Genomic DNA, 10,962 nt, shown 5'->3' with positions numbered 1-10,962 from the left:
AGTCTGAGGCTGTGATGAAGTTCTTGTGTTGACAGCTGTGCTGGTGGGACAGCGTTGGCAGCTGCCATCCATCTTAGCCAGTCCATCTTTTATCTCTGGGTGCAGGCAGAAGGCTGAGATGAGCCGATAGGAGCACCGGTCACACTTGATGCGGTCTCGCCTCATTTGAAGTATTGACTGCAACCTAGAGGCCAGCAGTCATATGATTTGAAGTAGATTTTCTGTGTGGCTGAGAGTAAATGAGTGGACACCAATTTTAGTAACAAATGCTCTGAGAATGTGGCTATAAGTGACTTGGTGGTTAGCACTTTTGCCTTGGAGCTAGAAGATACCTGGTTTATGTCCTGACCTGAGCCTATATCTTTCTGCATGGAGATAGCATGTTCTCCCTGTGCATTCTGGGTTACTCCGGGTACTCCGGCTTCCTCCCATAGTCCAAAAACATTTTGAGGTTAACTGATCATTCTAAATTGTGAGTGTCATTGGTTGCCTCTATAACCCTGTTATAGACTGGCGACCTGTCCAGGCTGTCCCCTGCCTTTACCCTAAGTCAGTTGGGATGGGCTCCAGCACCCCATGACCCTACTGAGGATTAAGCAATGCATAGGTAATGGATGGACGGATGCCCTCAGAGTGAACGTTACACTCATTTATCTTTTTTATCCATCTTCTCTGATGATTGAAAGTACTTTTCCATGCAGTTTTACAACTAGAAAATAAACAGCATTTCCTTAATCAAAGGTATTAACTCATCACATGAAGCTGACATGTCAGATAAAGTGCATACATGCACAATGATACACTGAGATTTTCAGCTGAAATGAATGAATGAATGAAACAGATACTGTGCCATTTGAAGCACTGAAAGCAATCAGTGGTTAAAGTATTCGGATATTTCACTGCGTAAAAGTATTAATACCACACTACGGACATAAGCCACTACAAATAATCTCCTGCATTCAACACCTTACTTAAAAAGAAGCATCATCCTCAAAATGTACCTACACCATGTTAAAAAAAATCATTCTCCCCAGAAAAACAGAGCTCAGACTGAATATGCAATAGAATCAATTTTGAGGTATGAGGTTCTTGAGTGTGGATGGTTCTATCTTCCCCCTCTCCTACACAGCCCCAGAGTTCAGCTGTTTCATGGTGGTCAGTGGTGGACTGGTAAAGGTGCGACTGTTCAGGATTCCCCGATTTAGGCAAGTTTGGTGGCCATTCCTCCTTATACAGAAAGCCAGGCAGATGCTCAGAACACCTTTGCTGAGTCACACAGGCAGTGCTACTCCTCTTTCATCCAAAACACCTACTACATCCTCATTTTTAACAAAGAATTGACTGAGATAATCTTATGTGAAAGATTAAAGAAAAAACATAATGAGAAGGCAGTAGTAATGTATACCCAAAAATTGCCATGGCAGTAGCTTTTCCACCCTTAGTCTAGGCCATGGTAGTAACGCTTCCAAATTTGGTTGTAAGTGTAATGTGTTTTGGTGGAGCAAGAAATTTATATATTGGGACCTGACAGTTTGACCAGTCAAACAACCAAACAGTACCTGATTGACCAGGTGGAACCCATTTTGGTGACAAACTATCAAACATCTTGTCCAGTGGGGAGAACGAACTTTTGGGACACGGTGTAAAGTATCAAAAGTAAAAAGCAGTTGCATCTGTAGTTGAATCTTCCCTGTTGCTGTTTTACTATTATTATACGTGATGTTTTCTTCTTATTATTATTACTGTATGTTGCATGTTTATTGCTGAGTTATCTTTAACATCTTCATACACTTTTGGGCAGTTTAATCTACAGCGATGCATTACATTCTATGAGAAGATCAGAAGTGTTTGCAGGATCGCTGTCCTGTGAGGAGATGTGTGAGTTTTCATTGGACAGGAAGGGTACGACGATCTGTAATTTGAAAAAGACACTAATACTGCTGGACGAATGTAGTGGAGTAAAAAGTGCAATACTGGCTTCTGTCATATAGTGGAGAAGAAGTGTGAAGTACAACTTCTACTAGTTACAATTTGTACTTAAGTAAATTTATTTAGTTACAGTCCATCACTGAAAGCAGTTGCAGGGTCATTTGAAGGTTAAGAAATAAATAGAAATGTCAAATGAAGCAGTGAAAGTAGTTTAAATGGAGGTAATATAAGCAGCTGCAATGATAGTTCAAGTGTGACTAGTGAAATTGGCTGAAATGTCATTTTGAAATACAGGCTCATATATTGTATATTCTGTTTTGTGCAGTGTTGGTGGTTGTGACGTCCTTGTGGTCAACTGCCTCTCTACCAAAGGCATGCTGGGTAAGAACTTCAGCTGCTAAATGGCCTTGAATATGACTAAGTGGCTTCACAAAATGGAGGGATGTTCAGGTTCAACAACATTAGTCAGCTTCAGTTACAAGGATACACTGATAGAGGAGACTCAGTTATTAATAAATACAGGCTTTCATTTGTAGCTTTTCTGGGATCTTAATCATGGTCCCCTTTTTCTGCATAGACCGCCATCATCATTATCATATTTAATCACTTTCAGCAACCTTTTTAGCTGCATAGTTTGTCACTGTCATCTTTATCAGTAGAACACTGCACATAAATAGATTCCACTCATGCTTTTACACCTCATTTTAATTCATTTGTGCTACTGCACTCAACAGGATCACATTTTCATTCTCTATTGATTGCACTCATCCTAAATCCATGTTTGGCACTGACAAACTGGATATTATTCACATCTAATTATCACCTTCTTCTTTCCTATTTAAAATATGTATATCCTTTTGAGCAGTATTATCTTAAATATTGCCAACATCTTCCATTTCATTGACGTCTTTGTTTAGATTTTTGTCAACTAATTTCAAACCCATGAATGTTATTGTATCAGTTTTCAACAGAAGACACGGGGATGCAGCACGTTTGGTTAATAAATGTCTTTATTTGGCTTTGAGAGGAATATCACTGCATGAGATAGCAGCACATACAGTCACAGTTGTATAGCAGAACGGTCTGGAAAGTGTCAGCACTCTTCTGCCCTCCCAGAAACAAGTGAGATGCAGGTGAAATCATGTCTTATTTTAACTTTCATTCATGGTTAAGGCAAGTTTTTTAATTGAACACACAACAAGCAAAAATCTATCCCGTCCAGTAGATATTCAAGCTCCAAGAATCAGGCCATGCATTCATGCCCATTGGCTGATTCATTTGTCAAATATTCAAGGCTGAGGGAGGGACATGATGAACAACAGTGATGAAAAACAGTTCAGGGCAAAGTGACAGAAGAGGTTATGGTGAAAATAGCCCTTATATGTGACTCTGTACCATTTAACCATGAACCCAGTAGCATCTGCCCCACCTGCCACTTGCAGTCTGGGCCGAGGGCTGTCAGTGTCACCATCAGCTGCCTGGCACTGACAGCTACACCTTCTTTCCCTTCATTTCCTATTTCCAGCTAAATGAAACAAAAGCACCATGTGAGGAGAAAGAAAACAGGTTGGGTTTCTCTAAAAGTAAAGATAATGAAATACTAAATACTCTGTCGTGAGAAAAAATCCTTGACAAATGAATCAGTCAAAGGGGGGATAATTTATATTCCCAAAATATATATAGCAGCAATTTAAACTCTACATTTTTCATTCCCAAAGATGCACTCCCTCGCGGAGAAGCTGCAGCACTCCTCCGTTCCAGCACCTGAAAATTCCACCCGCCCTCCCAGTAGTTTTTTCTGAGCTCCGAGTTGCCGTTATTGCCGTGCTGTGACACTGCAGTAAACAAAAGAGAGATGAAATGCAGAACTAAGGAGAATAGTGGAAGGAAGTGAGGCATTCACCTGCTGTGCGAAATGTGCAGTTGGACTTCAAGTTCAGATAGAAGCAGTTTCTCCTCTAAACCTTTCTGCTTGACATTCAGGAGTGAGCTGGTGGAGCTTTGTTCTACCATAAAATCTTCTACTCACAGGACTCCCCAACTTTTATATGTAAAAATCAAGTAGCACCGTAAAAGTTGGACTGGCTGTTTCTCGTGCTCCAGGATCTGCGGTTATCCTAAGTCTGTGTGCTGACAAAATTGTTACTTTCAAGATATTTGATTGCTTGAATATTGGTAATTAATGGCACATTTATTGTTGCTAATATGGAGGAAAAAACATTCCTACTTCAAACTCAAGAAACTTTGTGCAATCATGCCAGCTTTCGGCGCTTCTCTCTGCACTTCTGTGATGTAAAATCATGATGACGGCAGCGTATGGAAATGATTTAAACTCTTCTGCCACTGTAGTGCTATCTAGTCCTTTCTAAAGCTCTTTCTCTGTCTAATAAGGTTTAAACTAATCACTTCTGAATTACAGAGCAACCAGAGACAGAAAAACACAGAAGGTGTGAGGCATCTGGAGTGTGCAGATTTGTGTGTGTGTGTGTGTGTGTGTGTGTGTGTGTGTGTGTGTGTGTGTGTGTGTGTGTGTGTGACACAGAGATGATGTGAACAGATCCATAAGTGACTGGTGGGATGTGGAATGCGTTATTGATGATGATGATGAAGAAACAAGCAGTTTAGCTCTTGCTGTTCTTCCCGGTGGGGCTTTCCTTCTTCTTCTCCTTCTCCTCCTTCTCTTTTGGCTTCTCCTCTTCCTTCTCCTCCTCTTCCTCCTCCTCCTCTTCCTCCTCTTCTCCCTCTCCCTCACCTTCACCCTCCTCCTGGTCATCTCCCTCCTCTCCCTCCTCTCCTTCTTCTCCCTCCTCCTCCTCTTCTTTCTCCTCTTCTTCTGCCTCCTCCTCCTCCTCTTCAGGCTTGGCTCCGGACCTCCTGTAGGCTCCAAGGGTGTAGGTGCGGGCCGACATGTAGGAGAAGCCGGGGTAGCCGGACTGGACCATGGCGCCACCGACAGAGCTGAGGCGGCACTCTTCACCCTCCAGCAGCTTCCTATAGACACAGACAGAGAGACAAAAGATGACATCACATCCTGGTCTGGATTTGTTGCTTTTATTATCACAGTCTGTCTCTCATGAGGGATATAATGTTACTGCAGTATCAATGGCAGCACCTCTGGTGTCTGTTCTGGGTGACGACTTAGATAGATCTGAGGTTTCACATTGTACCATTTCCCATTATTTATCTTGTTACACTTGGAAGGATTGATTTCTCTGAGAAAGCCTTGAAAACCACATTTTAGAACACATTATGATGTTGCTGTAGACAGGAATTGTTGGGTGAAACAGGGATGCATGACATGCAGCAAAGGTGCCTGGATCAAAATGGAATCATGCCATGTCTCAAAAAATAGGCCACTAGACGCCCCACTAGAGTTCCATTCTAAAAATGCTTAAAGTAAATGCTGGACTAGAAGTGAAGTTCATTGAAGTGCACATTTTCAGCTGATAAAAAATCAACTGAAAACTTGAATGTGAGCTTATAATTCAAAGGCAGACCTCTGGCTGCCCTGCTTTGTTGACTTTAGTGGATTTTGAGAAAGTTTATGTAAGCCAAGCTGTAATGGAATTTTGCATGTAAGGCATCCATAAAAGCCAAATAAGAAAAACAAGCTTTCATTTTGATCATATTTCATTTCAAAAATGAAGAAGGAACTATGTAAAATAGAACATTTTTAAAAAGCTCACTAGTTTCACCCTGCAAAACACCCACTCCTGTGTATTAAAATTACATATTTTATTTATTTAGCCCTAAAATGACTTGGATGTGATTCTATACCAGATCCATGAAGGCCCTGCCTCTCTCTCCACCTATCCCTCCACTGTATGCTGCAACTCAAACACACCAGTTCGCCTACGACTCTGGTCAAACACTGTAAAACTTTGCTACACTCCACAATGGCACATTGTAACATTGAAGTAATTAATTCATATGTGTTCAAACTGTAAAACCTACTGAAGAAGGATAATAATACCTTACAAGTTGATAGATTAAAAAATATATAATGAAAAGTCTGAATCTGTGTTTTTGAGACTGTCTTCAGTTCACTGCACTTTCAAGTTGGAAATGCTCAGTCATTTTGTTAATGGATTATTTAGCTAACAATGTATCATTTGACATAGAGAAACACCACATGGGCATGTTTACAAAGTAAAAATCTGATTTTCACCAAGAGGGATTTAAAATAATAGGTTAATAGAGTGTAGTGTAGTCAAGTTAGTTCAACTTCCCAAAATGATTGCTCATTTATTGTTTCTAATAGAACAGACCTGTAGGCAGCAATCTCAATGTCCAGAGCCATCTTGACATTCAGCAGGTCCTGATATTCACGCAGGTGACGGGACATTTCTCCTTTGGTGGTACGCAGAGCAGCCTCCAGCTGCTGGATGGTATCCTGCACAAACACACAATATTTCATCATGAAATACTCATTATCTTGTTATGCTTCGCATTAGCCAAGCATTTGCCTTGTAACTTGTATTATTAACTGTTGTTCTACCTCATGTCTGGTACATACCTGCATCTCTCCTATTTCATTGTTATGTCGATCCTCCATCTCAGCAATCTGCCTCTCCAAGGCCTCATTGTGGCCCCGGAGGGCCTCGATCTCCAGGGTGCGGGCCTGCACCTGCCTGCGGTACTCACTCAGCTCCTCCTTCGAGTGCTTGATGGCGTCCTGGTTGCGGGCAGCCGCCTCAGTCACAGTGGCAAACTTGGAGCGGTACCAGTCCTCTGCCTGGGCCTGGTTCCTGGCTGACAGGTTCTCATACTGGGCCCGGATGTCCTTGAGAGCTGCAGCCAGGTCCGGTTTGCTCATGTCCATCTCTACCGACACCTAGAGACAGGACAAGGTTTTTTTTAAAAAGCAGAGACTTTTTTAAAAAAAAATATGAGCGATAGCTTGTAATAGGTTCAGACATAGAAATACCAGCACCATGTCAAATATTTGTGATCAGTAATTCCTGTCATTTCAAAAAGTAGCACTATGTGTGTTTACATTCAAAAAACTGCAGACTTGTTCACTCGAGATTATTTTCTTGTTTATTAATTTGGAAGAATCTAATTTGCTAATAACTGAGATAGGCTCCAGCACCCTCCGCAACCCATAGTGAGGAGAAAGCAGTGTATTGATGATGGATGGATGGATAATTTGCTAATAAGACCAAATGAAGTTTAAAGTGGCCTAAAAAGTGGGTAGGAAAGTCTCTAGTGTGAAAGTCTGGTTCAGAGGGGAAAAAGCTTTTTCTCTAAATACTTAGAACCTAAAAATCTTAATTTTTCTCTGGGTAGTTGACTTTACTTGTGTTTGTTCTTTTAACAGCAGTGACCGTAATTCAAAAACTCTGTAACACGCTGGCATGCTGAAGTTATGGAATTTCATCATGAATGACAAAAAAACTTTTTAAGCCACTTCATAATTAACTGACCCGCCTGATGAAAACAACAGCATTTCTTTATATACTTCTAAAAAATACAGCAAATAATTGAATAATCTAACTCTTCAAAAGCAATTCAGTGCTTTAGCTGACTGCAGGTAAAGGCTATTTCCTCTGCTACACAGCTGCATTCATTTAGAGTACACTCTTTTCCTGCACTGTAGTCAGACTGTATTTCTCCTGGTGACATATACATAAATGTATAAGGTGAGCAGGGTGTTGATGAGCTGAGTTGCAGTCCAGTGAGGTGGACTGCTGCAGGACTGATGAATCGACTGCTGACAGGCTCTTCTGCTGAGCTGTGCTGTCAATAGCTTGCATAACAATAATATTCCCTGCGGGGAAGAGGAGAGACCCTGGAGAAATCTACCCAGCAACCATCCTGAATGGCTTACTCAATACTCGTGTGCATTCACTTAACGGATTTCTGTTCAAAGTTGCACTAAAAGTTGGTGCGTGCACTTCAGAGTCAAAGTTTCATCTTTTTAGTTTTCAGTCTGAATCATGATTAGATTTATCACTGTTCTATGAATAGCAAGGCCATAAATTCTCAGGGTAACTCAAGTTCTACCCCAATCGATATTCTTGGTGGTTTTGTAAATGAAAACAATACTTGCGCGCATTTAGCCTGCAGTCGGTTCACTTTTTTGACAAATTGTCAGTATTTCCATTGTTGTGTTGCTGTTAAATAGGTTTAGCTGCTTAAACTATAGCTACAGAACACAGATGCCAGTGCACCGCTGCCTGCTGCCCCTTGGGACGACCACACCCCTGGATTATGCGCTATTTCTCCGCATTTTCCTCTCCCCTCCGCCCTCCCTCCTTCTCACCTCCATTAATGAAAATATCACCATTATCCCACAACATGAACTAGCCAATGGCGACCCAACTTTACAACGACCTTGACGCCCTCAGAGTATTTGTATTAGAAGGAGGAACCCCGTAATGAGATACTCACATTACCACCCCCACCCCACCCCCACGCCCCAGAAAATTCAGTTTTACGACACAATCGACACAGAAAATGCGTTGCCGACCAGATTCGCTTTATTAGCTTTAACATCTTTTAAGTTTTCATGGGCGCGTGGCGGAGCGGGCGGGACGCTGCAGGGACGCGCGAGACCCCCTGAATTCTGGAGAATGGAGAGCGCGCACTGCTGAAACTGAACTGCAGTGCCATCAATTTCCCGGTGCGCAGTGTTCAGAGAGGACGCAGCTGTCCGCCATCGACACACGGTCACGGAGCTGCTCATACTCTCCTCAACTCTGACACGTCCGCAGGGTTTGGTTTCTGAATCCCTTCAGTGTTTAGAGAACCTTGTGAGCCTAACAAATAAGCAGGCGACTACAGTCTGTAAACAGACCGTGGACCTGCATGGACCTGTTATTTTACAGGTGTCGAACCAAACAGTAATGGAGTCTAGTGTAACGGTCTGCAGCTGCTCTTATCTGCATCAGTCAGAACATCACTCAGCAAAACACAACTTTACGTCTGTAGTAGCCTAATGAAAACGTGTGTCTATGAAAGACTAACATTTCTTGTAACATAATATGTATGTTAAAAAAATGTTTACAGCTTCGTCAGACAATACTATAGTTTGTTTCGACCTAATGTGTTTGGTATATTTAAAATCCTTGTTTAGACTCTAAACAACGTGATTTATGAATGGGTTCTATATACCCTATGATCCCTTTCTCTTTTCTTCTATTAAATCTTTAAAATCATGTTGATGCACTATTCAACATTCCAGTCGCAATATAGGGGTGCAGTCACTTTTTAACAAGTGGAAAATATTTTTTGTGAGTTGAGCTGGTCTTTCAAAGGTTTTTCAACTGTAAATACAGCTAGATTGATTAAATGTGAAGCACACAGCAGGTCAAAGTAGAAATGTAAGGAGAACTGCAACTAGTTCACTTTTGGTACAGTGCCTGGATGTAAAATCATGTCACACAGCACTAGTTGGTCTGTTGATTCTGCTGCTGTGTGAAGCGTTACAGCGATATTACAGTGTGTTGAAATAATTTGGAAAAACGAGGACGAGGCTTCAGTCAGAGAACAGCCCCTGTCACTGTATCACCAGTATTATGTTGGTATGTGGGGAAATGAGCCTGGGAGCTGAAGTGTTAGTCTGTTACTATATGTTTCTGGTGATGTCGCTTTGCTAATAACTCTGAGCGGCGTAAAACAGAGACTGCTCCACCTGTGGGTCTGCGGGCTTGCAGGTGTTCAGGGACGGTAGCTACCTGTGTGGCCTGCAGGGACGCCTGCAGCTCCTGGAGCTCCTCCTCATGAACTTTCCTGAGGAAAGCGATCTCGTCCAGCAGAGACTCCACTTTCTTCTCCAGTTCCAGGCGGGCCAGTGTGGCGTCGTCCACGTCTTTCCGGTAGCCCTTCAGGGTGTTCTCCGCCTCCTCGCGCAGGCGGCTCTCCTCCTCCAGCTTCTCCCTCACGCGCTCCAACGTCTCGTTCATCTGCACGCAGTCCAGGTGCATCTGACTCTTCTCGTGCGTCAGCTCCTCCACGCGCGCCCGCAGCTCGCGGATCTCCTGCTCGTACAGCTCGTGCAGGCGTGAGGGCTCGTTGTGGCGCTGCCGCAGCAGCGTCACCTCCGCCTCCAGCACCTTGTTCTGCTGCTCCAGGTTGTGCACTTTCTCAATGAAGGACACGAAGCGGTCGTTGAGGCCCTGCAGCTGCTCCTTCTCGTTGGTGCGGATAATCTTGAGCTCGTTGGTCACCGCCGTGGACTGGGTCAGGTCCATCGCGGAGTCCGGCATGGAGGAGAAGACGCGGCCGGGCGCCGCCGTCCTGCGGTAGGCGGTGGAGGACATCACGGAGGGGGACCCATAGGTGCGGTGGCTGCTGCGGTACCCAGCAGAGTGCAGGCGGGACGGGCTGCTGCTACCCAGACTAACACGACCGGGTCGGGGGGCATCTCCGAAAATCTTCCGATAGGAGCTGCTGCTGTAGATGTCGCTGGAGTAACTCATGTTTGCTTTTGTGGAGTCCGGCCGGTAGTTCTGCACAGGAGAGAAAAGTGCGTGTGGAGTTTCGGAGTGTGTGTGAGGGTGAGTGTGTGTGAGAGAGAGAAAGTGAGATGCGAGTGATGTCTGGCCAGGACATGTGCTTTTATAGCGAAGGCGCAGCGGCGCATCATTTGACGCAGCAACAACAGAAGATGAGGGAAACCTGCAACCTTTTGCAGAAAGCCTCCACCCTCTGGGGAGACACGAACTCACTCATGCAGCTCCTTGTCTCTGTCCTGTAGCTCAAGCAGCAGCACAACAACTAATCATGGTCACGTTTTGTATGAAGGGGCTTTATTTTACATATTTCATCTCATACATCTATTCAACTTCACTTTACTTCAAGTTAATGTGTCACGAGTACCTGTTATGTTTTGTTTTAGTGACATGCAAATAAAATCGCATCATGCTAAAATCACACATGTAATCTCAGTGCATTCATTATGCCACGGGACTGTCTCATGTTACCTCAGTCCATACTGTCCACTGTCATTGCAGTTTTTCTTTGCTGTCCCAGCAGAATGGTAAATGGGATCGATGTGTCGAGCTGTGCGCCAAAGTGTGTTTTGGTGCT

The 10,962-nt window shown here is 43.4% G+C and overlaps 1 protein-coding gene across 1 annotated transcript; it reads right to left on the bottom strand.

Moving 5' to 3' along the window:
* Window positions 1-2,921: 2,921 nt before the first annotated feature.
* On the bottom strand, window positions 2,922-10,592 carry zgc:65851 (uncharacterized protein LOC321113 homolog). The gene is made up of 4 exons (XM_022218951.2): window positions 9,609-10,592; window positions 6,446-6,763; window positions 6,198-6,322; window positions 2,922-4,920 (listed from the first exon to the last, which is right to left on the bottom strand). The coding sequence occupies exons 1-4, from the start codon at window positions 10,350-10,352 to the stop codon at window positions 4,551-4,553; spliced, it is 1,557 nt and encodes a 518-aa protein (XP_022074643.2). The 5' UTR covers window positions 10,353-10,592; the 3' UTR covers window positions 2,922-4,550.
* Between the last annotated feature and the right edge of the window lie 370 nt (window positions 10,593-10,962).

This window comes from Acanthochromis polyacanthus, chromosome 7, assembly GCF_021347895.1.
Source record: "Acanthochromis polyacanthus isolate Apoly-LR-REF ecotype Palm Island chromosome 7, KAUST_Apoly_ChrSc, whole genome shotgun sequence".
Lineage (NCBI taxonomy): Eukaryota > Metazoa > Chordata > Actinopteri > Pomacentridae > Acanthochromis > Acanthochromis polyacanthus.
The sequence above is the reverse complement of the archived record's forward strand: the minus strand, read 5'-3'. Positions and strand labels throughout refer to the sequence as shown.